Below are 27,276 nucleotides of genomic sequence, written 5' to 3'. Positions count from 1 at the left end.
CTGAAATTTGCAAATGAAATAATAGTAGGCTTACTTGGAATTGATGCTTAAGTGGAAAATTAAGCCGTAGCTATGCTGTAGCTGCAAACCCCTCTGAAACCCTACGTTGTAACCTGGCGTGCACTTTGATGTGTGTCGGTACAACACAGCCGGTGTGATTGGTCTGTTCAGTACTGTTGATACCTCCTGTGCACTTCTGGCGACTTTTTCCCTAGATTTGCATTTATCAGTGACAGAATAATAATCATAGCACCAGTTTAAGGACTCACAAATGTCAGCAATTTCACAGAAGGTGATAGCTGAAACGGTCAGAATGGATGTGGAGGAATGAACAAGCAAAACTTGACGGATAAAACTGACCACAACAAAGAGCGTATGCCCAGGCACATGAAAGACTGGGACACAACCATAAGGTTATTAACACATAGTGCACCAGCACAAGGATAAGTGGTGGCAACAGCGTCGGCCGCTTCCAGAGTTACGTCGTAGGTTCTACAAAGATTCCCCACAGAAGTCAGAAATCAGGCCCTATGATCGTAATCTGCAGCTTCAAGAAAGCTCCAAATGTCTTCACCAATAGTGTCATATTTTAACCTTCTATCTAACTGTAACATTACCAGTATTCGGCTGAACAGTGGCTACAGATAACTGCGGCCTGTGCTTGAGGTGTTGTCAATAATAGAGTGTCTGTGACCGTGACATTCATTGATGATTATGGACACTGATGAGTCACTGATGCTGCGTATGAAACACCAGAATTATATATAGAGAGAGCTGTTCCTAATAGTTTGATGTATTCGTGCTACATTGTTGACATAACATTGGAACTGCAGTAGTCAAACATGGTTAAATAAAATGCACTAAACCTAGTTTAAAGCATAAAATACTCTTTCTGTTTTATTATTACAAATGACCCCCCAATTTTATATTTTCAGATAGATCTTATAACTTTAAAAAATCCTTAATCCAAGCCTAAGAAGACAGGAGAAAATTGTCATAATGAAGAAAGTGTTTTTAGCTCTCAGGCTACTTTTAGGCTGGCTGGACTTTAAATGGGATAAATCACAGTACTTTTTAAATTTCCAAAAGTTGAATCTGTTCATCTGGACATAGCGTTTTTGCGGGAGAAACGTTTCGTCACTCATCCAAGTGACTTCTTCAGTCTCGACAACGCTACGTCCAGATGAACAGATTCAACTTTTGGAGATTTACTTTCCTGGATGATTGAGAATGCATCAGGATACTTTTTAAATTATTTAAACTATAGTTGCTAATATTTTTTTGACAATCGCAAGTTATTATCTGAAAAGGAAGGTAAAGATTACTTTAAATAGACTTGTATTACAGTATGCTCTTTTTTTTTTTAAACCTCAATGCCCTGCACACGTCTTTCTGTGTCCCTCATATGTCATGACGTTATTGGCATTTTGCTGTGAGACTGATGACTCTCTGTTTTCCTGGCATATTGACAAAGCTGCACAGGTTGAGCTTTGCTGATCTGTGATCAGAGACCACAAGGGCAGAACTGATTCAGGTCAAGTGAGGCATGTTACACATGCAGTGTTTGTTAAACAGGAGCTTCTGCTTCAGCTGTCCTGGTGCTGAAGGCACTGATCGTGTAAGTGTGTATTTCTGGTCAGAATATTACGTTGGTTATCAGCATACCATTAATTACACGACTGATGTTTTGTCACATTGAAACCAGTTTGCAGGTGTAATGTCTTCCTCTGTGTCCACCGTTATTTTCTTCTCGCTTAAATTTGCTGTTAGCAATAAATGGTGTACATTTCTGATTTTGCCATGTTGTTCCAGGCTGGAGTATTTCGACGAGGCAGTGCGCGATCCAGCCAGCCAGACTGCCGTGCCTGTCGACATCCACCAGCCACCCGCCTTCCTGCACAAGATCCTCCAGCTGAGTGCTGTTCAGCTGTTCTATGATAGCAATGGCATAGTACAGGTGATGGAGACCACGCTGCCTCAGATTTCTGTATCTTTTCTATTTTATTTTCTTTATTTCTTTTACCTTTAGATTTTTTTTTTTTTTTTGCAACATTTTTAGTTTTCATTTGGAATACAAGTAATCAGACTAACGAATGTGGACAGCTTTGGGGACACGTTGCAGATATGACACAGACATGATCTGCTGATGTTTAAACTGAGACTGTAAGATCAGTTCAGACAATCTGACTGGAGAAAGTCTGCAGCTTTTTAAAAATGTCTGACTTCAGAAGGATACTTTTTAGGTTACAGCTTTACAAACAGGATGATTTGTCTTTTCTTATGTGAAGTGTTGTCAGAAAATAATGTATTAAAGTACAACTTCCATAATAATGGTATGTGATACCTAGGGAGGACAAAGTGGTGTGGATCTGCTTTTTCTTTAGAACTGAATTATAATTTACAAGTGGCATTGTGTGAAGAAGAAAATGTTCCTGACTTTCATCTCTGTCTTCATTTGTCTTCTTTTGACAGGGTACTCCTGAGGAGGAACACACAGATTCAGCCATGGCTAGTGAGGGAGAGGAAGGTGAAGGCGACGATGATAAGAAGGAGGAGGAAGGGGAGAAGGCCAAGCCACAAGTTGCCCCTCTATCTCAGCCGCTCCTTATAGGAAGCTCCTCCGGTTTCATTGAGACCACCGTCAAGATCAAACAAAACGACATGCTGCCCGGACCAAAGGTGCACGAAGCTCTCTCATGCACACCAAGAAATGCAAAAACACAACTACTGTCTCAGGCTGACTTCTCTCTCTTTTCTTTCTCTCCGATTCTTAGCTGGAGTTGGATGGGAAAGTGGGCTGTGTCCACATGCTGCTGTCTCCTGATCAAATAACCCATCTGACAGACCTGCTGGCAGCCCTCTGTATAGACACTGGTACAGAAAAACGGGCAGTGTGATATAAACTAATTCATGGCCAGTTTTATGATTATGATTATGCCATGACCTAAAATAGTCTGTACCTTTTATAAGTTAAAGAATGGCATTTTTGTCAGCTGACTCTAGGTGAAAGCAGGAGACTGGTTGAAGCATAGTTAGGTAATTGGGGGTATAGTAACATAAATAAATGATTTTAAAATTAAAGTTTTCTCTGTTTCCCCTTTATGGTCATGTAGGTTAAAAAGTATTGCCCTCGCTCATAATATTGCACCTGAAATGTATGCTCCTCTGAACCATAAAGTAGTACGGGCTCACAAATTCAAGCAGTACATTGTACAGCCCCATAATGTGATAACGTCTCTGTCTTTAAACACCTACACTAGTCTGGCTTCTCCTGCTGCAGCCTGGAGCTAAACAATAATGTCACAGATGTTTTTAAACGCCTCCTAAATGTGAGGTTATACACACGGTGTGTTTTCTTTTGAACCATTTTAATCAGATATTCGCTCCTCTATTACTCAGAGCCAGAGACCAAGTGCGGCAGAGTGCACAGTCGTCCGTTAGACTCGGATGACATGCGAATGATTGAGGAAGACCTCGGTAAGCAGCTCGGCTCCAGTCCCAGAGACGATGAGTGGGAAACTGAGCCTGACCTCGAGTCGTTTGTCACCGGCATGGAGAATGGAGGTACACGGATCAGTACAAGACCTCTTATACTGTGTCTGCTTCAAATGCATCCTAACATCAGCAGGACTTTAAGAATCGGCATATTTAATTAAAAAAAAAAAAAGCCAAGTAAATGGTGAAGCATGAGTTGATTTTTCTTTTTTTTGGGGGGGGGGAATAGTAAATGGTGTTTGTTCCCAATATCTTAGCTCGCGATTAACACACAGTTTCCTTTGATAGTGTCATTTAAAAAAGATACAGGACACCAGTCTGGTGTTTGATTGTGTGAGCCACAGAGAGAGTAGTCTGGTATTTTAATTTTATGTCCTATTCCTGAAGGTGTGTAAAACTGCTGCTCCTTTTCTTACAGGAACATGACGTGAAGAAGTGTTTGTTTACATTTCAGTAATTAATCACTCGGTGTGTCTGTATGTGTCTTCCTGCAGAAATGTTTTACTCTATGGGTCCTGCTGGGATGACGAGCAGTGTGACATCTGTCCGCTCCGGCAGTGAGCTGTCAGACAGCGACATGGAGTCTTCCACACACAGTCTAGCCAGCTTCGCACAGCCGCTGTCTGCACAGGTACACAGTGTGTGTGTGTGTGTGTGTTTGTGTGTGTGTGTGTGTGCGTGCGCGCGCATGTTTAAATTTCTAACAGATGCCTGATCGTTCTAAGGTCTAAAAACTGTCAGAATAAATTTCTGGTTGATCTGTATTTGTATTGTGTGCTCATGCCATGAAAAGTATAAAAAATATCTAATATGATTTTTTTATTTTATTTTATTTTTAAACAATTATTTCATTTATTTTATTTTGGACGTTTCACAGTTGTTAACAAATGCAAAAATGTGTTTTAGCACCAATTGCAAGCACAAAGTTATGTATGTTGAAGAATAGCATGCATTAAACAGGAATTTGTAAATCTTCTTGTTCTCACTTTGACTTTTCCTGCCAGGGCGTCATGAATTGTCCCAGGAGATATCCTGTTGCTGGCTGTCTATCTAGTCTACCCCAGGCCAGCGGCCGCAGTAGAGGTAATGTGGAGTGCTAAGTAATGGGTTTATGTTGGGAAGAGGGACGGGTGGGATATGTGTAAAATGATTTTGGTGAAAGTATACAGTTGTACATTGTCCGGCCAGAGGACTGAACAGTTTGGTTGAAGCTCACGCTCTACCTGAATACTTCAGACAAAATGTGCTGCTATTAATTCAGGAAGCTCGAATCTTTCCAGCTTCACAAAAGCCACAAAGTTATTGATTTTTCAGTATTTTCAAGTCTTACTCTTGATTTTGCCTTTGCTATAAAAGGAGCTGAAGTGGTGAAGTAAAAATAACTAAGTCAGGGAGCATCTAATTGGTCTACCTGCAGACATACACCCTGAATTGGGTTGACAAGTTTGCATGTAGGCTGTGTTTAATGGGCAGTCTTGCAACTTTAGATGACCACAAAAAGCTTGCATGTCTGATATATATATATGTACACATTAAAAAAAGTTAGATTTTCAAGAAAGTTGCTGGACTTTTCTGGGAGAAACAGCAAAAGAGAAGGGTGCCAGAAGATGGTGTTAAAATAAGGGAGTCCTGGCATTTGTGCCTATAGAAGAATCAGGGGGTCTAATATAACAAGGGTCATGATTACACTTAGTAATAGAAGCAGTGTCTTAACACTATGACAACTAAATGTAAAGCAAATTAAATTTACTTATATCCTTATATTAAGCAAGAAAGCCTGGCCATGCTTTGTCTCTATGCTGAACTCTCATCTTTGCAGGACGATCACACAGCGGCCAGGCAGAGCAGCTGAAGCCTGACGCGTTGCTGCGACTGACCCTGGGCGGACTCACTCTAACCCTTCTGCAGGAGGATCCACAACCCTCCAGTGCTGACGGAGCCTCGTCATTGGCTCAGGTGTCTAAGGTGTTTTTCAAGGAGCTGACCGCCTTCAAGGACAGCATGTTCAGTGAAAGAGACTTCCATCAACTGAGAGGCGGATTCGCCAAAGCCTGCCCACACTCAAATCTCAGGTAAAAAAATGCACACATCGTTTTTATTGTGGTTTTGTATGGAAGGAGATAGAAAAATACACTTTCATAATCAGGTGCTTGTGATTGATCATTGGATGGTAGTTATATATTTCTTAAGTACTACAAACATTAATGAAGTTAGTCTGTAGGTATTGAGGAGGATGCAGATGTTTTGGGAGGGTTCTTTCTCCTTCTTTCCGACTTTTTGTTGGTCCTGCTTCCGTCCTCTCTCTCAAATTGCATTCACACACAGTTGGTCAAGTTTTCCCACTGAGACCAAGAGTTTGTTTCTCTTTATCGTTCTCACTGCAGATTAACAGGAGCAGCGGTGCAGGTCGCCTGTGAGATGCGGAGTGGGAGACGCCAAAACAGGGCTGTGACCTCTGACCTTTCCTTCAGCAGACTGGAGATGTTAGAGTGCCTCTGGGAGGACGGAAAGCCGGAGTACTGTGAGGTAGATCATCTCTCTCTGTCAGTCTGTCGAGCTTTTAAACAAAAACAGGCAGTGTTCACACTTGTGTCCGTGCTAAGAATTTAATTTTGTGAAGCATTCACATTAAAGTCAGTGTTTGCACAGTCCAGAGTAAGTTATTTCATGAGAGCATCCAAATACTTAACAAACATCAATATTTAAGGTTTTGAGAAATGGCTGTTCAGACTAAAGTTATTGTAAAATAAAGGAAAAGTGACTTAAATTAGAGTTGAAAATGTCAGATAAGAATTTCACATTTAAGATGACCTTTCCCTATTGTCTGGAAGTGGTACGTTTGTTGCTTCTTTACCACCCCAAGGGAAAAACTACAAATCCAGTCTTAACTCTCCTGTGGGTTTCTCTTTTCAGCTGCTTCAGTTCCAGAAAGCTGGTCTGTTCACAGTTGGAGCTGCAGCCAGACCGTGTGCCCAGTTACACTACAGCCTCACTGAAAAACGCCTGCGTAAGGTAAGCGTTTCTAAACACACGGCCCAGTCTTTTTAGCCATCGAGTAGTCCGCTGACTTAGCCTCTCAAATTGCAAATTATTCTGGGTTCACATTGGAGCCAGGATACCCTGATGGTGGTTATTCAGTTCAAGACTTCCTGTTCTGTTCACCCATCATCGTTTACAAAATATACATTTTAAAAGCAGTGTATCAGGTAAAGTAAAAGTTAAAAGTATATCTTCTGATAATAAAGTGCAATTCACCTTTTAATCACCAAACCACAGTGTGCTCAGAAATATTTTCAGAAATGGTTTAATGGTTCCGTAATGAGTTTTACTGTAAACAAATATAAGTTATATTTATGGTTAGAGATTGGCACCAAAATGATTTCTATGTATTTTTCCCAGTGCCAGCTGAGGTTAAAACAGTATAGGTTTGACTCAGAGTCATAGCCGAAATTAGTGTTTGCAATGGAGATCATACACGGGACAAGAAGCAGTTGCATGAAAATGTGAACTCCAGGAAGGACATTTTGATAGCTTAAAAAGAAAAGCATTAAGTATGTGTTTCTTACAGTTTTATTAAGAAAGATTTTCCCTCTTTTTTTTTTTTTCCATGTCATATTAAATAAAATTAGATATTTGTGACAAAACAAAACTTTACCCTTTAACTTTTTATGTCTTAAAATATTCAAAAGTTCAAGTAATTTTTTTTAATATTTAATAGCTGTATCCTGAAAAATCTGTACTGTAACATTTCCAGTATTTATATATGCAGATTTTTGTGAAGCAACAATTTCTTTTTTTCTTTAACCTGTTGTGTGTTCATGTGTTTCTGCAGGGCAAGCAGCAGGTGTTGCGGCGGAGCAGCGTTGTGCGAGTGGAGCTGGCTGAGCTTAGTGCCGAACTGGATTTGGACATCCTCAGCCGCCTGGAGAGCCTCAGCAAAGCCTTCAGCTACTGTCCCAATCAGACGCATGGACCAGGACTCGTACAGGTCAGTGGAATAGATTTATTCTGTGAAAAAAATAAATGAGGTCACCCAGAGAGTACGAACTGTGTATCGTGTCTTAGGTCCAGACCATACAGAGAGACCTGCTGTTAAAAAAATCCCTCATGGTTACTGGATCTGAGGGGATACTTAATCTTGACATCATTAAAGGCTATAGAGTTTATAATTATAGTAATATGTTGGTAATACAAGCCACTGAGGCTCAGCCTCCAAAAGACTGTGAGCAGAAAAGCATTCAGATAAAACATAACATTAGCAGCTTTGTGCAGAGTCATAACTTTTTACTTTCTGAAGCTCTATGGTTGAAATGCTTCCTAAAATCCATTTTCCTCCTACTGTCCTCTTAGACTCACAGCACCGAGCTCAGCTCCTCCTTCACCCTCCTGTCGCCTCACGCCGTCCTCAGACTTCGTTTCCCCATACCTGATCTGCAGCCCCTCCCAAAGCGTCGGCCTCCAACCCAGAGGGCGGTGCGGCAGGAAACCTTGGTGTTGGAGATGACAGAGTTTGAGCTGAAGCACCAGGAGGCCCCAGACCTGCAAAGTGAGCAGACTACACCGGGACAGCCGTGGGCCCCCTGCCTCACCCAGCTGCTGGAGGCCTCCTTCACCGACCTGCACGGTGGGAACACACACAAGTAGTTGTTGCTTCTCAGTGAAGATTCATGACAGGAGGAACCAAAGCTAGATGACTAGATTACTGACCACTGTTTAGCAAAGACAGTCCGATGTACTTTTAGTGTTAAATTTAGTTATTAGGGACTTCTGGAAACAATAAACTGTAACTTTAATTTTAAATTAGCGCTATATTAAAAAAAAAAAAGAGAGACCCGTGTCTTTCTGTACATAAAGTTCTGTTATATACAAGTGTCTTTTATAATGAATGCAGACATTTTCATATCTGGCGTTTTATATTGATGTACCCATCCAAGTTGTGTTTTTACCGGCTTGGTTTCTAAGATTATAGTTTAGTTAATAATTCCTTTAGTCTGATATTTAGAACTCAGTTTAATTTCCCAATGGCTTGTGTCTCACCAGGGTCATATGAGGGCTGGGAGGGAGGCTCTTTCCCTTGTATCAGAGTGAGGAAGAACCGGGACACTCTGCCCAGGTTAGTCCTTCTGATCATCAGTGGATCAGTGATTCATAAAAGGAGTCACAGACTCAATCTTATGATGCTCAAGAAGACCATCAGAAGAACACAATAAATGTGTTTTCAGCTATGGGAAGATTATAAAATATAATAAAAATGTCACGATCTTTAATAAACTGAATTAGCATTTCCTCCTTTTGAGGCTGTGACCAAATTGTCTTCTCTTCAAATATTCACCAGCCCTTTTTTTCAGATACAGAAGCCAAAAGACAAAATGTGTAATTCACGAAATTTGAGATGCTGAGCTACACGTTTTAATTTTAACTTCACTGTTCAGGAGTCTGGTTCTTTCAGTACCGTGAGGAGTAGCAACACTCGTGAGACAACTGAAGGCAAAGCTGATTTTCTTCATTATTCTTTCTCATCACTCATAGTCAGCTTTCCTCACGTCTTTGTGAACAGGATATCAGTGCGTGTGCGTGGAGGTGAGGCTCAGGGCCCAGCAGCTGGTCTGAGTGGCATGAACCCGGGCCTCATCAGGGACCTTGGTGCCGCCTTCTTTGAAAGTCACTGTGAATTCAACGACAAAACGAGCTCTCCTTTTTCCTCCAACCGCACCATGTTTGAGACTGAGGAGGTGTGCTGGCACACACAAAAACATGACACATCCCAGTTTATAAACCATCTCAGCCATCCATGTTCCTCCTCGCCTCACCTCTCCTCCCTGTGTGTTTCAGATGGTGATTCCAGCCGACCCAGAGGAGATGCGTCAGTTTCAGGAGCAGTGTGTCGCTCAGTGTCAGTGTGCTGTGGACATCAGCATGCCACTAGCTTATATCCTGCTCCCCAGCAAACAGGCCTTCCAGAGCATCTATAACAGGTATGTAAAAAGTATCACAAGACCACTGCTTGCCCTCCCAGTTTAGAATAATCCAGGTGTCCTTAAAAAATATGGACTCTACTTTTTTTAAACTCTTAAGTTTAATATTCAAAATACAAACGACTCTTATAAAGTCTTACAGATGCACTCTACCTGTCTTGACACACAAAAGATTCTGCTGGCTTTAGGTGTTAATAGTGTCCAGTGCTGGAAACATTTAAAAGTAACTTAATACATAACATATTACTGCTGATAAAAAATTATGTTGCATCATTACTTATAGATGAACGTAACTCATTAAAGTTTTGCATCACCAGAGATAAACTTGCTCCTACAGTTTGCTCATGAGCGCTGGTTATATGTGCAGAGGGAGTCCAGCCCTGACTTTAGCTGATTGTGTAGCGAGTTCATACTGGTAGTATTTCTTCCACCACATAACCCAGAACGAGCTCCTTCATTTCCCTCTGAGCGTCTCGGAGCTGTACTGTTAACGCAATTCTCCGTCTTTGAGGTGCTCGTGTCAAACGGACTTTGCTCGTTATATTAATACCTCTTCCAGCTTTGTTCCTATTTTCATCCTTATTTTGGTCTTAAATCCTGCCTCAGAACTAAAAGTAATTTCCCCTCACCCGTCCCTCTGTCCACAAGGATCAATAATGATCTGTTGATGTGGGAGCCTCCCCCGCCTCCTCCCCCCTCAGCCCACAGCCCCGACCACAGTCGCCATCACCAGGACGAGTTCCAGCTCTGCAAGTCGGCCTTTAGACTGGGTAAGTTTGGCTCATTTGATGGAAAACTTGAACATATTGTAGATTTATTAGACATAATAACCTCTCAGGTCATCTTATATTAAGTATTTTATTATGTTTGGAGAATTTTTCCTTCACTGATGACTAAAATTAAACAGACAAAATGTTTTTTCCTTCGTCTTCTCTCGTGCTCTCTCTCTGCTGTAGACTCTGACTCAGAAGAGGACGAGTGTCAGTACTACTTGGCCAGTGAATCATCTGGAAAGTCGCATCCGATGGCTCCTCGTCCCAACCACAATCTGAGCCTTCTCTCCCTCACTGTGATTATCGGGAAGGGTCGCCTCCAAGCCAGGACAGACAAGAAGGTGGCCAGAAGACAGTGAATTTTGTGGATTTTAACTGCATCAGATACTAATTATTAAAACCTTCCAAGATTGTTTCTCTTAAACTACAATGTGTTGGAACTTCTTATTTTTAGCCTTTCAAATCAGGAGATGAAGATTTAATGACTATAAAGTAGTTGTAATCAGATATCCAACCACATGTTAATGAATGTATTTATCGAAATCTATTCATAGTTACTATCATCATGAAGATGCGTAAAATGCTTTTCCATTGTTAACTGTGTATCCGTCATGTATTGTTCTGCTGACACTGATGTTATTGATTCAGGAGGACCAGAGTCACGGAGAGCTCGTGCTTGATCTGGAAGGGGGGAAGATATTCAGTGTAGCGCAGCACCAAAATGACCCCAATCTCAGTTTCCTGTGTCTGGAGAGCAGACGAGTGGAGCTCTACCATCGAGGTGCGCATTGTGTTATTTAAAGACATTTAGTTTCAGCATGGTGTGTGTTATGCACTAAGTATGCAGTTAACTTTTTCATATGCCACACAAACACAGCTGTCTTGAAGGACACCCCCATCCCGCAGCGGTTGGAAATGCCCAGCTTCATGCCCCCAAAGCACCTGGACCTCACCATCTACCCCACAGAGGTGGGAGTGAGCAGTGTGAGCGGCAGGGAGGGAGAGGTGCAGATGTTATCCACAGCCATCAAAATCACACTGGACCCTCAGAGAAATGTCAAGGCATGTCCTCATATACCTGATAGTGATGATGATGATTGTTATTGTTGTTGTTTTGGTTTTTTATTTCTTGTTCTCTTCACAGGAGTTCCTCGTTGCCCTTCGCCTTCAAGGTGCCACCATGCGACATTACATGACGCAGACTAACCACAGTTGGCACGAGCAGGTAAGAAGCTGAATGAATCGCGCTAAAGAGGCACAGCGGTGCAATGGTTTGTCTCCTAACAGCAAAAAGGTCCTCAGTCTGAATCCACCAGCTAGCTGATATGGAAGCCACTGAAAACAAAATAGCATTTTGCTGAATTTGAAATCTAGAGAGCTAGCTCACTGGTTAAGCAGGCGACCATATCCCATATCCATGCAGCAGCCTTTGCTGCGGCTCTTTATGTGTTGTTACCCCTCTCAGTCTCTTTCCTGTCTATCTTTTTCTGTCTAAATCAAACAAAAATGTTTAAAAAAAACTTCTGAGGAAGTCAGAATTTTGACTTGCGGATGGCAAAAAATATATATTTTTCTGTGGGGGGGAATCAAGCTCCTGTAGGCTTTTTGTGTGGCGTTTCCATGCTCTCTGCATGCCTTAATAAGTTCTCTCCAGGTCGTGCGGCTTCCTTTTGCAGTCCAAAGACATGCATGTGAGGCTAATTGGTGATTCTAAAATGGCAACAGGTGTGAAAATGAGCATGAATTTGTCTTCTTGTTCTCTGGGTTAGCCCTGCCATGGACTGGCGACCTGACCAGGGTCTACCTGCATCTCACCCCTTTGACAGCAGGACAGGCTCCAGCACTGCTGCAACCCTGAATCCTGAATTGGACATTTCGTTAAGAAAATGAATGGATGTTTTTGCTGTTCAATTTTGAAGTATTTGGATTAGAAATTTCAGCTGTCATAGAGAAAAAATGTCAGATTTGCTGTTTTGCAATTCAGGAAATATCTTTTTTTTCCTACACTGCTGGTTTTTGGCATTCTACATTCTACAAAAAGAAATCTGTACAGATTTCTTTTTTCTTTTTTTTTTGAACTGGTTAAAAAGGACTGAATAGAAACTAGACTAATACATTATTATTGTATTTATTTTTTTAGTGAGACATTTTTCCAAGTACTTGGAGTAAACACCTTCTCTCCTGCTCTCCCTTCTGGGACACTATCATAAAGAAATGACTGCTTTCAGTTCTAAAAACATTCCCTGCTCAGACTGCAAGTTTTTCTTTCTTGAGTAGAAATAATGCCAGCTAAATGTCAGTTTAGACTCTGCTATAGTCCCAGAGCTCCTTCCATCGTGAAAGAGTTTTATTCTTCTATCACTCTCCCTCTTTGCTTTTATTGGCTCTTACAACAACAGGACGCTTCTTTTGCTGTGTTGAGTTTCCACAGTTACTCTGGTTCTCCCAGCATCCAGCATTTCTCTAATCTGTGTGAAAATGGCTGAAAATAGCTACCAGGAAAACACAGGCTCTGTCTTACTCTAGTTTTGGAAGCACAATTAAGCCCTCATTTTCTTCATTTTCTGCACCATCAGTCTAAACACTGATGCTGTTATTATTTTATAGCCACTATCTTGTGCAGTTAACATATAATTCACGATTATACATTAAGAAAAAACGTTTAAATTGCTGCATCAGGGAGGTTGCAGGCGATTTAGAAAGTGCTGTAATCACTGATGTAGATGTGGTTTAGAGGAGATGTGTGGCGGAAAGAAAAAAAAACTTGGACTTCACAGATTGATTATACAGGTCAGATTAATTGCACTGAAAATGTTTCTGTGCAGGAAATGAATAAAAAATCCAGACAGCTGAAAACGGCTGCGAGTGTGCTGGCAGCTGCTATTAGTCTATTACCGGCTCTGCCAAAAACAACTTCTTGTTCCCAGAAATAATAAATAAGTATATGTTGTTACACCGTAGACAGGAAAAAAAATATGATTTAAGATGGAAAATTACATAACTATAATGAGCTTTATCCTGCAGAACGTGTAAATGTAATTAAACCGGTAGTTAAACCATTTGGACTGAAGAGAAAAATAAAAAGCACACTCTACACAAAGAAGTCAAATAAAGTGGATAAAGTCTAAATTTACTTCATGACCTGCAAACTGTTCCAGCTGGTTGACTTCCTGGATGTCATCGACGATCCTATTCTGGGATACACCGCGCCGGCCGTCATCACTGTCCTCCACACGCACCTCGCTACCTGTGCTGTTGACTATAGGTATACACCCAAAAGAGAGGTTTTGTAAAATAATGTGGGCATGGATTTTGTTTTGTTTTTTTCTCGTTTTACACCCTTGTTTCATATCTTGTTTCTCAGACCCCTGTATCTGCCCCTGCGAGTGTTATTCACAGCGGAGTCCTTCTCTCTGTCCAGTAATATCATTGTTGACACTGCCACCTTCCACCTCAGGTACTCGACATAAAGATTGTCCATTAAAACGATAATCAAAAACGTCGCTGTCAGTTTTTGTCACAGTGTATGAATCGTTGGGAGACCTTTGTTCATTTTTGTTATGTTGCGGTCAGATTCATCCTGGATGATTCTGCTCTCTACCTCTCTGACAAATGTGAGACTGAAACAGTGGACTTGAGGAGAGGTAAGGTACTTCAGATGCCTTTTGGAGCTGTGTAAAAACAGGGGTTTGGTTTGGGTTTCCTTTTTGGATTTGATCTGTTAGAGTTATTCAGGACTGTGTGCTGAGGAACTCCAGTGAAGCTTAGATGAGAAGTAGCATTTTCTTTTCTTATCTTGCATGCATTAAACTAATCAGTGTCTTGCGATATCAGAAACTAACAGGGGACCGAATCATTGGCCATGCTGTTCAGAATGACAGATGACTGAACAGTGAAAATGGTTATCCCAAGTTTGGCGGTCTAGTATTTTTTAACATGAGGCCTGTGAGACTGATATTAGAGCTGTTTAAGAGTAATTTACCACCCTCTGAATGGTTTTGGCCTTTAAAGTGGTGGATCACAAAAAAGTATGATGTTAAAGGGAAGTAGTACCCTCAGCCAATCAGAAGAAAGTAATCTTGAAGGGTGGAAAAGGGGGTTTAAATGGTTTGTTTCTTTATTGAAGCTCAGTTTAACATAAAGATTAAGATCTTGAACTGTTAATTATGCTCCAGTAGGGTCCAAGAATAGAAAATAAAAATATGACTGGAACTGGGCCTAAAATGTCATCTTTATGCTGAAAAGAACAGCTACATCCACTATAATATTGGGAAGCTGAATGGCCAATAGAAAGGTTACTTAATATGTACTTTTTCCAAAAACAGGCATTCTGAAAACTGGTTTGCCAGTTTAAGGGCCTGTCCCGCAGTTATTGTTAGTAAAATAAACAAAAAAATGTGTTGAAATGACTACAAAATAAGCAGTTTCCTAATAAAACCACCGCGTGTTTGTGTCACACAGACTACGTGTGTGTCCTGGACATTGACCTGCTGGAGCTCGCCATCACCACATGGAAAGGCAGTGATACGGGAAAGCTGGTGAGTGCCCACCGTGTGTTTACTTACCTTTGTCTCCTTCACCCTCAGCAGCCGTGAACCACAGCAAGAAAAAAAAAAGAAAAAGATTACTGCTGCCAGCAAAATATGTGAGCATAAATAAAACATCACAATTTAGCGCAATTATCTTCACAAACCACTAACAAGCACAGGCTACATGTTTATAAATATTTTGTTTGTTATAATGAAGTTTAAATACGATAAAAAGTTCCAGGTAGCAATTTAGGACTATAATCCATTTCAGCTGGGCAGGAAACCAAAACCAGCCACAGTAAACAGGGCCTCCCTCCTCACCGATGCAATTGTCCTATAACCAGGTCAGTGAGGACATATTCAGGGTATAATATGAAAAATGTCTGTTTAAAATCAATTTAAAAATGCTCTAAATGTCCATTCTCAGTCTTTATTTGGGTGTATTTGCTCTGTTTGCCCTTTTTTAATTATTGTTTTCCTTTTTATTAAGGTTTTAAAGTTTTTATGGGCTGTAATTAGACAAAAAATTTTTAGATCCCCAGGCAATACAGACAAACAAACGAAAGAAAGAAAGAACAAGAAAAAAAAGATGGGTAAGAGTCATTACAAGTAAGTTAAATATTCAGATAAACAAGGCATCAACAAAGTATAATAATGCAGCCATAATAAACAACCTCATCAGCAGCAGCTGTGGCTCAGGAGGGTAGTCCGGGTCGTCTACCAATCAGAAGGTCGGTAGCTTGATCTTCAGTTTTCTTTAGTCTCCGTGAAGCATCCAGGAGTGTGTGTGAATGATCGGTTTAAAAAGCATGTGTGTGTGTGTGAATGAGGCTGGTAGTAAGGAAGTGCATTGAGTGCTTAGTTAGAATAGAAAAGTTATACTGTATATACAAGTACCCGTCCATGTTCTTGATTATGCCAAGCTCAGGTTTTCTGTGCTGGAGAAATTGCATGCAGTATACATTTTTAAATAGATTTTTGACTAGAAGTTTTTAAGTTTGTAGAATATTTAAAGGCACAATGAATTATATTGGGGAAGAAAACTCCCTTCAGTCTTAATTGAGAATTATTGACTCACTGAAGAACATATCGAACGGCAGAAAAAAAACCTAAATCCCTCTGATGTAAATAATAGAATTAGTAGATACATTTATAGGAAAACACCCAGAAAGTAAAATGAAGGATGGGGATATGGATGATGTATTTGAGAAAATGTGAAGTAGAAAATATGTCATGAAAAGGAATCTCTTTTATTTTCTTTCTTGTATTAATTTACTATAAATTTAAAATGAGATACACAAAAAAGTAGATATGTACAACATTAATATCTGGTAATAAATTAGAAATAAACTATTTCTAATGCATACAAATATATGCATTTCTTATACCCCACCTATCCTTTTCCCCTTTATAGTATTTCTATAAACATGACTTTTAAAAGTTGTGATTTTTTTCTCTTTTATGTATAGATTGAGGTTTCACAATGAAAATTTTAAGTTAATACGTAAATAAAAAAATTATACATTTTAAGGATTAAAAGATGTTAGAGGTTAAGAGGATTTGATTTAATGAAGTTTCTGAATAAACTCTGCCCACAATAAAACTCTTTATTTCTGTACCATTACACATTTTGTTAACATTTTTGACAAAAGTTCTCTCATCTCTCTTATGATCTTCCCTCTTGTGTCCCCACTGCCATTGTCCTCTCTTTATTCTGCAGACCCAGCCTCTCTTTGAGCTCCGTTGTTCCAACAATGTGGTCCATCTGCACACCTGTGCAGATTCCTGTGCTGCCCTCGTCAATCTGCTGCAGTACCTGGTCTCTCAGGGCGACCTGCACCCGCCGCCACGGCACACCTCGCCCACTGAAATCGCTGGACAGAAATTACCAGTAAGGCTGGTGAAATGTGGAGTGTATGATGTTTACTTTAAAGATGTGATAAAATGGTCCAACATACCAATGTTGTTGTGTCGTTATGTTATTAGCTGTCAGAAAGTCCAGCGTCTATGCTGCCCTGTCCTCCCGCTGAAACCGCCGAGATCAACCAGTACGACCTGGCTGACGCCTTAATCGACACGGAGAAGAGCCACAGAGAAGAAAGTTTAGAACCAGGTACTGCAGAGTTGCTCTGTTTATAACCCCTGGGATCATCCTGACAGACTATAGTTAGGTAAAATTATCCTGTTCCCCTGTGTGTAGACATGCTTCACTTTACACACAGGAGATGACTTAAAAACTTAATTCAGTTCCTTTTTGTTTGTTTTTTTTTTGTTTTTTTTAAATGATATTGTTTGAGTGTCTGAAAACCCCAAAAATTCTTTAGTGGGAACGGTGGCATTCTTTGTATAACAGGAGGTATTATGGTCTGTATAGAGTACCAGTTTGCTAAATATTTACATCTGATTCTGTCTGCTTTCATCCAGGTTCACCTTCAATGCCGAGAAGCTCCCCCGTCTCCGTCTACCTGTTCCCCGATGAAGCCTCAAAGCACGGCCCCTCTGTCCTTCAGGGGGAGCTTGACGGGCTGGTTGCCACAGCGACAGAGGCGCAGGCAGATATGATGTCAGAGGAAGGCTCCGAGGGCTCCACCGACAATGACGACTTCTGTATCCTGGAGGCTCCCGGCATGGGCATCCCTGTGAGGGTCCCCTCTTAGCTTTCACTTCCCTGTCACCTCTCATTCATGAACCCATTTCAGACTCTGCGCTCACTCACAAAATGTCTACATGTGTGTTTATTACAGCCCCGGGATGGGGAGCCCACGGTAACAGTGCTGTGCGAGGGGCCCATTAGAGTGAAGGACAGCCATTTTTCCCGGCCACGTGGCAGCTCAGACCTGCTCCGAGCCCCGAGTCGCTTCCCAGTGCCTCAGAGTAGGGTAGTTTTACGGGAGATCTCGGTGGTCTGGCACCTTTACGGGGGAAAGGACTTTGGAGGCAGGCCTATGTCTCTGCATGCTCAGAACGTCAACAGGTAACAATGCACATGAATTCTTTCATGCACAGACACCCATGGTTATCATATAATTAATTATATAAATATTAAATAACTGAAACATTAGTATGGTGATGGGTCCAGTCCATACAAGGTTTTTGAAACTTTTGTGTACATAGTTTGTCAGATTTATAGTTTTTGTTTTTGTTCTCCTGTGTGTGTGGGTGCACCTCTCTGCAGAGGTCGTTCAGTGCCCGCTGGCGTCCGTGGGTCACCTTCTCGCTCCGCCCCCTCCTCTCGACCGCAGAACTCTTGGCGCTCGGCTGGAGGCGTCGGCCGTCAGCACAGCCTGCTGATGGAGATACAGCTCACCAAGGTACACTAATGCACTGATATCACTGGTTTGAAAATGTATGTTTTTTTTAAATACATATTGGCATACAGACATATATCACTGTACCTCTGTCTCAACATGTGTCTCCTGTTTTGTCCTCCAGGTGTCGTTCCAGCATGAGTCCTACCCGGTGGCAGTAGCGGGGCAGGATGGGGAGGGGTCAGCAGCACCTGTGGTCGGGGTCGGTCCCGGTGGTGAGCAGCCGCTCTCCAGGCAGGTGTTCATCGTCCAGGAGCTGGAAGTTCGAGACCGACTGGCCTCCTCACAAATCAACAAATTCCTCTACCTCTACACTAGTGAGAGCATGCCCCGCCGAGCCCACTCCAACATGGTGAGACAGAGAGACGGAGGGTCTTTGATTAGAAACTGAGTTTTCTGTCGTGCACAGCATCTGACTTGGAGTCAAACCATCCTGATGTTGTAAATCTTTACTTACTTTGTGCACTTTCTATTTAGCTTAGCTTTAATGCAGTTAGGGACATGATGAACAGACGAAATGATAGTACTCATGTGGTGTGTCATTTTTGTAGTTGACTGTGAAGGCCCTGCAGGTGTGTCCTGAGTCTGGCCTCGGGGGGCCAGAGTGCTGTCTCCGGGTCAGCCTGCTGCCGCTGAGACTCAACATCGACCAGGTAACTTTTGGGACTGAATACTGAGAGCTGCTCTTGAAGCTCGTCCATGAGGTGGTGGCACAAACAAAACAACTCTTACTGCAGAAATTATTTTGAGTACAGGTGTATTAAATCTGTTTGATCATCATAAATGAGCCGTTTCACACTCCACAGATGTTTCTTTGTAGCTCAAAATTCATTCAGTACCATTCATTCTGCTGTTTGTACTTCACGTCTTTTCTTATTTTTTTCTGTTTGTTGTGTAGGACGCACTGTTTTTCCTGAAAGACTTTTTTAGTAATCTAGCTTCCTCTGTTAATCCTTACCTGCCTGTGGATCCTGCAGCTGAAGGTGAGCTCTGCCAGGTCTTCTTTTATCATTCATTTCTTTGATGTCAGATCTGCCGAGCTGATTTTTATGGAGTTGTAGCCTTTTTCTTGTTCATCGTTGTGGCACGATGAATTTTAATTAGCTACAGAGTACATTTAAATGATGACTGAGGTGAATTTTTAGCATGCTAGATTTGTGACCTGTTGTAATTTCTCTGTTTTCAGTGAAGGCAGATTTCTCCCAGAAGGGGTCTGAGGATCTAGAGATGGCTGCTGCTGCAGGTAGTCTTGGACCCGACCTCACAGCTTCTGTGGAAACTACCTACAGTGAGCAGAGTTCCTCTTCTGCCGGCTCCAGCGCCTCCTCTGACCAGCCAATCTACTTCCGGTATGTAGTGACTGAAAAGAGAGTGAGAAATCTAGAGAAACAGAATAAAAAAGAAAGCAGAGAATACTGTAAAGATGATGTAAGTTACTAGCTAGGAAACTCCTATGTTACAGATTCCAAAAGAGAAAAATCACCTCTAACAAATTAGCTTAAATAGAGTAACTCAAAGACTAAAAGTTTCAATGATTGATAAAGTTTCCCGCTTCTTGTCTCCACCCTTTTCAGGGAGTTTCGTTTCACATCTGAAGTGCCTATTTGGCTCGACTATCATGGCAAGCACGTCGTCATTGAACAAGTGAGTGGTCATTCAGAGATCCTGTCTACTAATTCAAACAAAAAGCTGAAGGGTTTAAATGATGCGTTTTCACACTTGTTGTTCCTCAGGGGACGTTTGCAGGGATTCTGATCGGTCTGGCCCAATTAAACTGCTCCGAGCTGAAACTGAAGAGGCTCTGCTGCAGACACGGGTAAAAACAAACGAACCAACAAGCAAACCTTTCAGTTATTTTTCAGTAGTTTGCCCTAAATTTGCTGTTAGTAGTTTGACTTTCTGAGACTTTCTGCATGTTCCAGTCTCCTCGGGGTCGACAAAGTGATTCAGTACGCCGTCACGGAGTGGCTGACGGACATCAGGAAGAATCAGCTGCCCGGCATCCTGGGAGGTGTCGGACCCATGCACTCAGTCGTCCAGCTGTGTAAGTTGCTTTTGTTTTCTGCAAACATTTTTACAGCTGCTTTCCATTATTGCTTGGATTGTGGTTCATACTTCCTCTCTCCTTCATCCTGTCCAGTCCACGGAGTGAGGGATTTGTTCTGGCTGCCTATAGAGCAGTACAGGAAGGATGGACGCATCATTCGAGGTCTCCAGAGGGGGGCAGCGTCCTTTGGTACCTCCACAGCATCTGCTGCTCTGGAGCTTAGCAACAGGCTGGTGCAGGCTATCCAGGTACTCTGAGTGCAGATCATGACTCTTAGTTACAAAGACGTTAAAAGCCTGAAGGTAAAGCACACACATTCCTAATATGCCAATAACTCTTCTGGTGTCTGTGTACCTCTGTGACAGGCTACAGCAGAGACCGTGTACGACATCTTGTCTCCAACGCCTCCTCTGAATCGCTACGCCATCACCGAGGGCCGGGCCATCTCTAGTCGACCTCGAAGAGTCGCCCAGCCTGCAGACCTTAGGGAAGGAGTGGCCAAGGCCTACGACACCGTCAGAGAGGTACGTGCCCAAATAGACGCTCTTAAAATGTAGAAAGAGTTCGTGGGTTAGAGGCCAGGGTTAACCAGGGCTGAGGATGAAAAGAAAATATCTGCAGCTACATCTATGTTGGTAGAAGAGGTTAACTATATGTTAAAAGGCCTTGTAGAAACTTCCACATGCAAGAATGCAAAGGGGGTTGAAACCCTAAATTTTTAGACTAAACTGTCTGCTCTCTTTGCTCTCCAGGGAGTGATTGACACGGCCCAACAGTTGTGCGATGTAGCATCCCGCGGCCACGAACAGAAAGGTCTCCCCGGAGCCGTGGGCGGCGTCCTGCGGCAGATCCCGCCCACTGTAGTCCGACCTTTAATAGTGGCCTCTGAAGCCACCTCCAATCTGCTGGGTGGCATGAGAAACCAGATCAAACCGGACGCCCGGAAAGAAGATTTCCTCAAGTGGCGCACAGAGGACGGCCAAGAATGAGGACAGCTTTTTGTGTCTGTGTGTGAGGGAAAGTGTGTGTGCGCGTACGTGTATACGAGAGTATGAGATTATGATCTGGGAAAGTCTATTCTGTGGGAATCCATGGGTTGTGTGAGTAGCTGCATGTGTGTTGTGTCTAAAAAGAGTCAGCGTGTGCTCCAATGCAAAAAAGAGAAAAGGAAAGAAGAAGAAATTTAGAAAAAAATGACTAACTACTGCTGCAGTTCCTGACGCACAGTGTTTAATGTTGCTCCCACATACATAGACGTGCACGACTTCATTTTTCTGTTCGGCATTCGCTCGTTTTCCCGCTCTCTGTAACACACTAGTGTTTTTCTTCTTGACGTCAGTGCAAACATATCGCCGTCACTTTCTGCCGGCTTCATTTTCAGTGTGACCCGGGCAGAGGGGGCAGGTAAGATTATCACGCTCTGTGTTTCTTCACTCATTTGTGTGCTCTGAACTGTGATGCTTGAAGCTGTTTGTAATTTGAAGCAGCGATTTCAAGCACGAGTTGCACAGAGCGCTGAGAAGGGATGTTTATAACTGAGAGCAGCTTCACTTTAATGAGCTTTCTGCAGATGAGTGGGGGGTACCTGTCTTTGGAGGGGGGTTGCCATGTGTTAGTTTTGCTCTCTTTGTGCTCATAATGGAAGCTGAAAATATTTTGATCAAGTGTCCTTTGCTTAACACCCTTGCAGATGGTACAAAGCTGTGTGATTGGTTTAGCTGTGACTCCCACTATGCACCCGCTACCCTCAGTGCTGTTATTCGTGCCATAAACCTTACAGTGTCCTTTTTAACTAGTTTGTGTTGCCTTCCTCGGATCTGTACCTCATCCCCTACTCAAAGCTCAGCACATACAGTGGCATACCTGACTGAACAGAAACAACGGGTCACATGAAGTCTCTAAATTTTGTAGCATATTGGATTCTGCTCGAGCTTCACGAAGATGAACGTTTTTCCAAGCTGACGTCACTGCAGCTCTCCTGTTAAATGTCAGATCCTTGGATCTCAATTAGCCCACTATGTCCTCAGAAGTCCTCTGCCCACATCTTTAGTTGCCTTTCTGCATTGATTTTGTAATTGTCTCTTCTTCTTAGTTTTTTTTAAATATTATTATTATTATTATTTTGTTAAAGCATAAGTATTGTCATATTTGTTTTCAGAGTAAGAGTAAGGAGGTATGTGAATCTGGTGAAAATGGAGGATGGAAAAATTAGGGTTAAAAATGTTTTACATTTTCTTTTTTTGTTTGTTTTTAATCAGTGTGAGGGACGCGTGTCCCTGTCTGTGTGTCTGTCTGTCTGTGAATGTGTGAGGATGAGAAAATGTGTTTGCGCGCATGATGCACGTCTGTGAAGGTGACAGGTTGATGCTTGTTACACCTCTTGCGTGTAATTACTATTTACTATATCATAAACTGTATGAATGATCTGTATAATACAAAGATGAGGATTATACAAAATTAATAGAAAAATTAAAAAAATTTGAGTATAAAAACCGAACAGCTGTCTGCCTTTATTTATTGTATTTTTAATTATTATGATTCTTATTATTGTTATTATTATTTATTTATTGTATCTATTGGTAATTTAAGCAGTGTTGTTGCTGTACAGTTTGTATACTGTGGCATTTCAGGAACTTACTTGTAATTACTTGCATCCAAAATGATGGCCGGTATTGCATCTTCACTTGTTTAAAAAAGTTAAGACTGAAAGTAACTCAATCGTGAGCTGGTGCAGTAATAAAACCTGTAAGTATGTACTGGTGCATCAATAATTATATTGCAAATCCTGAGTATTGATAATATTTTTATAAAATATACTGAGAATAGTGTATTTACATATATTTATTTACTTTTTTAACTTTTTAATCTATTTTATTACTTCTTTCTCTGATAATTGTTGTGCATGTTGCGTGAGGTAACGGCTATTACAAAAAAAAAATCACACTTTTTTTAATTTTTACACTAAATACATAATAATGGGTGATTCTATATTTGGAGGAAAATTTAGACTTCAGAAATTACAAAAGAACAAAAGACAGAGAAACTTTGTAATTTTCTACTATGTGTTTAAGAAAAACAAACACACAAGCGGTTTGAAACTTTGTGGAAGTGGAAGTAGACCAAAGGTCACCATGTGTAGACCTTCTACCCATGGTGTTCATGTCCCTTCCTCTTGGTCATCTCTCTGCTTTGTCTCCTCCTGTCCCAGGCTAAATGGGTGTTACCGAAATCTACAAAATAAAGGATATATAAATTTCGCTGCCAAAACCGGATTTTCCAGAAACTTGCAGTGCAAAATTACTGTTATGCAATATATATGTATATATATTAAAATACGTTAATATTATGTAAACACATTAAACTGGTTGGATCATTACAACAAACATGGAAAAAAAGAAAAGAAAAGGTGGATTTATAACTTACTTTGTAATTTGACCTGCAGTTTGTTACTGCAGAAGTAGGAACAAGAGAAAAAACAAAAAAGAGGGGTGTTCAGAAGCTACTTTATATATTACATATTTTGGAAACATTTTTGTGCAATTTATACGACAAATATTTGTTTTAGTATTTTTGTGGTACGGAAAATGTGCCTTTATAAAAAAAAAATTACCCCTAATAATAAATTAAAAGCCACTAGGAATCAACGGAAGCTTTGGGAATCTTTTATGCGACGTACCGCCGTCACTTCCGGTGCACATGTAAACTCCGCAGCGTGGTTTACGTGTAGCTGTCAGAGTGTTTGCAGTTTTCTGGCTTTATAGCGCCTGTTTGTAAACATGAAGCTCCTCACGCACAACATGTTGACGTCTCACGTGAAAGGGGTCACCAAGGGATACCCACTGCTCATCAAGGTAACCGCGAACACCTGGACAGAAGCTAATTCTAAAACACCAGAGCTCACCGAGCTCACCGCGACACACGTTTCTGCTAACGCCGAGTTCTGGTGTTTAGGGTTGATTTATGCAGCAGCAGTTAACAGTTCGCTTTTTACTGTAAGGCTAAGACCTGAAGGATTAGAGAGAAACCCAAACAATCAGATGTTTCCCTCTGAGCTGCATTTGGCAACAGTGGGAAGGAAGAACTCCCTTTTAGTTGGGAGATCCAGGCTCAGGGAAGGGAAGCCATCTGTTGTTTCTCTGCGGTTTTTATGGCTCATATCTTTGCTATTTTGGCAAATAGGCTCTAATCAACATAATTTATGAAGGGGTCATATATAAAACAAAGAAATGTCTTATTTAAAAAAAGACATTTTTAATGTCAGACTCAGGGAGCGCTTTTACCTCGATAAGAATATGGAAAAGTAACTTGATAGGCTTGCTAAGGCTTGATATTGTTATAAGTCAAAAATTAAGAACAGTTTAATTACCGACACGAATCCAGGAAGAGTTAGCAGGGTCAGAAGTAAGAGGAGAGTAATAAAGGGAGAGTACAGAGAGACAGGACAAAACCCACACTATCAGAGAGGGAAAACAAAACTTAATGGCATCAATTAGTGGGATAAAAATGTGTGTAGAGTGGAAATAATCTGAGCCTATTGCAGCATAACCTGATCCAGCTCCAGCTATAATCTTCATGATGATGAGAGGTTTGAAGCCCTAATCGTAAAGGTAGTCAGTATAGTGCTGAAGGCTCTGCCGTTTTTTCTTCTGCAAACTCCAGGTACCGGAAGTCAGCCTGCGCTCTGAGAGCCAGGTGCTGGCATGGGATGAAATGGCACTATATAAGATCACTACTGGGTCTTCTACAGTCAGAAGTATTGGCACGAAATGAAGTCTGTTATTTAAGTTTTTATAGTTGATACTGCAGCTTCATCACCACACATCCAAACTCAATGAGTTTCTTTTGCAGAGCCTTCATACTTTTACATCAGCTGATCTGAGATCAGTTACAGGTACATACATACACAAATTTTATTTTGTTCACACGAGTTTACACTTAATTGGCGTTAAGCCTTTGTAAGCCTACACAGGTTTTATGTTTTTATCTTTATATATAAAATGAAATGTGCTGTACAAATAAAATTGCCATTACACGCTGTAACAGTTGCTGAATCACTGAAATGCACTTTACACTGAGCATTTTATCACGTTGTCTGATTTCTGCTTATGTGAATCGTGTGTGACTGTATCTACATTTTTATGCAGCAGATGGCAGGGCAGCACTCCTAATGTCACTAACCTCTGCTTCAGTGACAATAAAGCTTAATTCCAATTTTATTCTTGTGAAATCCAGTGTAAGATTTTAAGTAGTCACGATTAATTAAAAATATTCTTTTCCTGGTACACACGACAGAGTGGTTGATAGTTACTGCTGCTGTTTCCCCCATAAACATCTTTTATTTTTATTTCTTTCTTTTCATATACAGTTAAATGTAAAAAAGCACAACAGAAATTTGGATATTATCTCAGGGGAATGTTGAAGATGGTCACATTGTACATCAGCTGTGTAACATTTCATTGAAAACAAGTATATAATTGCAGCAAACATTAAAATGTTTCTCATCTATAATGATTGATGGGTTGCATTTAAACCCTTGCCTATTGCCAGCACTAACATGCTGGCAATAGGCAAATATGCACATCTGGTCTTGTGTGACATCACGCGTGCGTGTTTTGAATGAGTGTTAATACTGAACATTTTAAACTCGTGCGTTCTCTGTTGTGCAGGCCACTGAGGTGAAGGTGAACGAGGTGGAGTTTAACCCTCAGTTTGTCAGCCGGATGATCCCCAAACTGGAGTGGGGCGCTCTGGTCCAGGCAGCGGAGGAGGTGAGTCAGACATCACCGACTTTCATTGTTGATGCTAAACTGGCTGTAGTGGGGTGCGAGTGTGAACGAATGAATGTTTAATGGACTGGTTACCTGTTCAGGTTGTGTCCTGCCCCTCACTCTGTTTGTTGGGATGGGCTCCAGTGAACCTGAGCTGGATGAGTGGTTAAGAAAATGATTCAAAGTGGCATAAAAAGAAAAGGAGAACTAATATTCAGTGAGCACCCTTTGCCTTAAAAGTAGCATCAGTGCTCGGCACGCTTGCTTCTTAAGATGAATAATAAGGGAGGTTGTTTTGAGTGTGTGTGGATTTCTTCTCCCTCTTCATGTGACCACAGGCTGAATAAGGTTATTTTTTATGACTCTGGCTTTTATGTATGAGATTCTTGTCAACCTGGCGATACTGCATCAATCTAATTGATCCATAAAGCGTCACAGGACTTTGTGTTTATAAAAAATGCTCCACAGTAAACTTTCACTGGGGTGCATGTTGTAACGTAAACACCCGATGCAATCCTTTTTCTCTTTGCAGCTGGGTCATCGGCAGGACCTGCCAGGCGAGCTGGTGCAGGACTACGAGAAAAACGAAGACTTCCTGAAGAAAGTGCACCGAGTGCTGTTAGAGGTAAATGGCTCCAAGATGCCAATTTAAAATTTTTAAGACCGCGATAATGTGTGCGGATTTTGCACTATGGTGCCACCTAGTGGTGACTTCTTGTCTGTTGCGTTGTAGGTGGAGGTGATAGAGGGCTGTCTGCAGTGCCCTGAATCAGGACGGGAGTTCCCGATCTCCAAAGGAATCCCCAACATGCTGCTGAATGAAGACGAGGTGTAGATGGCACCACCTTCTCACCCCTAAACTGTGTTTCTGACCCTGGACTGCGTGCATTCAGAGACAGGCTGGACTCTGGCCAGAGTTGGAAAACGGGCCACTGGTTTGGTTGTAGTTGTGGCATCTGAGCAGCCGATGCCGCCAGTGGAGAAGATTTGACGATTAACAGATGGAAACGTTCCCTGAGAGTAACCCCCAGTGCTTTTATTTGTATTTATTTTTGTAACTGTTTTGACTCCTTTCTTGTTTTTACTTGTCTTTTCTTTTTTCTTTTCCTTTTTCAATAAAACTGTCCAGATTTTCATGACAGCCAGAGTCATTAGTGGGAAATATGGATTCAGTTATATGCTAAAATATAACCCTGAGAGGCTGGCTCTGAACCCCATCCTGCCTTCTGCTAAGGGCCAGATGACGTGGCAGTGGCTTGTCTATATTTGGCTTTGAGGAAAAAGAGGCAGAAACGGCAGGCAGGCAGGCTGGAGGTTGTTTTTGAGGAAGTCTTTCTATTTTTTTATTTTTTTTGTCCTTGAAGCCACATATTACAGCTCT

At 41.4% G+C, this 27,276-nt stretch overlaps 2 protein-coding genes across 2 annotated transcripts in view; both read left to right on the top strand.

Moving 5' to 3' along the window:
* Window positions 1-22,624, top strand: part of atg2a (autophagy related 2A) — a 28,885-nt gene extending 6,261 nt beyond the window's left edge. Inside the window, exons 5-42 of the mRNA XM_014334550.2 lie at window positions 1,813-1,957; window positions 2,473-2,679; window positions 2,775-2,874; window positions 3,400-3,564; window positions 3,990-4,126; window positions 4,500-4,578; window positions 5,315-5,567; window positions 5,880-6,021; window positions 6,409-6,507; window positions 7,328-7,483; window positions 7,846-8,119; window positions 8,536-8,608; window positions 9,053-9,227; window positions 9,328-9,470; window positions 10,119-10,240; window positions 10,427-10,584; window positions 10,892-11,024; window positions 11,121-11,305; window positions 11,388-11,468; window positions 13,402-13,508; window positions 13,608-13,700; window positions 13,817-13,887; window positions 14,705-14,781; window positions 16,493-16,663; window positions 16,759-16,885; window positions 17,197-17,411; window positions 17,517-17,746; window positions 17,948-18,083; window positions 18,205-18,432; window positions 18,632-18,733; window positions 18,979-19,063; window positions 19,267-19,429; window positions 19,655-19,724; window positions 19,814-19,896; window positions 20,003-20,124; window positions 20,221-20,375; window positions 20,493-20,651; window positions 20,880-22,624. Of these exons, the coding sequence (XP_014190036.1) occupies window positions 1,813-1,957; window positions 2,473-2,679; window positions 2,775-2,874; window positions 3,400-3,564; window positions 3,990-4,126; window positions 4,500-4,578; window positions 5,315-5,567; window positions 5,880-6,021; window positions 6,409-6,507; window positions 7,328-7,483; window positions 7,846-8,119; window positions 8,536-8,608; window positions 9,053-9,227; window positions 9,328-9,470; window positions 10,119-10,240; window positions 10,427-10,584; window positions 10,892-11,024; window positions 11,121-11,305; window positions 11,388-11,468; window positions 13,402-13,508; window positions 13,608-13,700; window positions 13,817-13,887; window positions 14,705-14,781; window positions 16,493-16,663; window positions 16,759-16,885; window positions 17,197-17,411; window positions 17,517-17,746; window positions 17,948-18,083; window positions 18,205-18,432; window positions 18,632-18,733; window positions 18,979-19,063; window positions 19,267-19,429; window positions 19,655-19,724; window positions 19,814-19,896; window positions 20,003-20,124; window positions 20,221-20,375; window positions 20,493-20,651; window positions 20,880-21,116 (5,458 nt within the window). The 3' untranslated portion in view covers window positions 21,117-22,624. The remainder of the gene's footprint in view (window positions 1-1,812; window positions 1,958-2,472; window positions 2,680-2,774; window positions 2,875-3,399; window positions 3,565-3,989; window positions 4,127-4,499; window positions 4,579-5,314; window positions 5,568-5,879; window positions 6,022-6,408; window positions 6,508-7,327; window positions 7,484-7,845; window positions 8,120-8,535; window positions 8,609-9,052; window positions 9,228-9,327; window positions 9,471-10,118; window positions 10,241-10,426; window positions 10,585-10,891; window positions 11,025-11,120; window positions 11,306-11,387; window positions 11,469-13,401; window positions 13,509-13,607; window positions 13,701-13,816; window positions 13,888-14,704; window positions 14,782-16,492; window positions 16,664-16,758; window positions 16,886-17,196; window positions 17,412-17,516; window positions 17,747-17,947; window positions 18,084-18,204; window positions 18,433-18,631; window positions 18,734-18,978; window positions 19,064-19,266; window positions 19,430-19,654; window positions 19,725-19,813; window positions 19,897-20,002; window positions 20,125-20,220; window positions 20,376-20,492; window positions 20,652-20,879) is intronic.
* Window positions 22,625-23,791: 1,167 nt separating this feature from the next.
* trmt112 (tRNA methyltransferase activator subunit 11-2) lies at window positions 23,792-27,036 on the top strand. Its single transcript, XM_014334553.2, has 4 exons — window positions 23,792-23,978; window positions 25,794-25,895; window positions 26,428-26,520; window positions 26,629-27,036. Exons 1-4 carry the CDS (start codon window positions 23,904-23,906, stop codon window positions 26,728-26,730), a joined length of 372 nt encoding a protein of 123 aa, XP_014190039.1. The 5' UTR covers window positions 23,792-23,903; the 3' UTR covers window positions 26,731-27,036.
* Window positions 27,037-27,276: the final 240 nt, after the last annotated feature.

This window comes from Haplochromis burtoni, unplaced genomic scaffold (genome assembly GCF_018398535.1).
Source record: "Haplochromis burtoni strain Fernald_Lab_line unplaced genomic scaffold, NCSU_Asbu1 Contig_4, whole genome shotgun sequence".
NCBI lineage: Eukaryota > Metazoa > Chordata > Actinopteri > Cichliformes > Cichlidae > Haplochromis > Haplochromis burtoni.
Note: the sequence above shows the minus strand (reverse complement) of the source record. Positions and strands in the feature narration are given on the sequence as shown.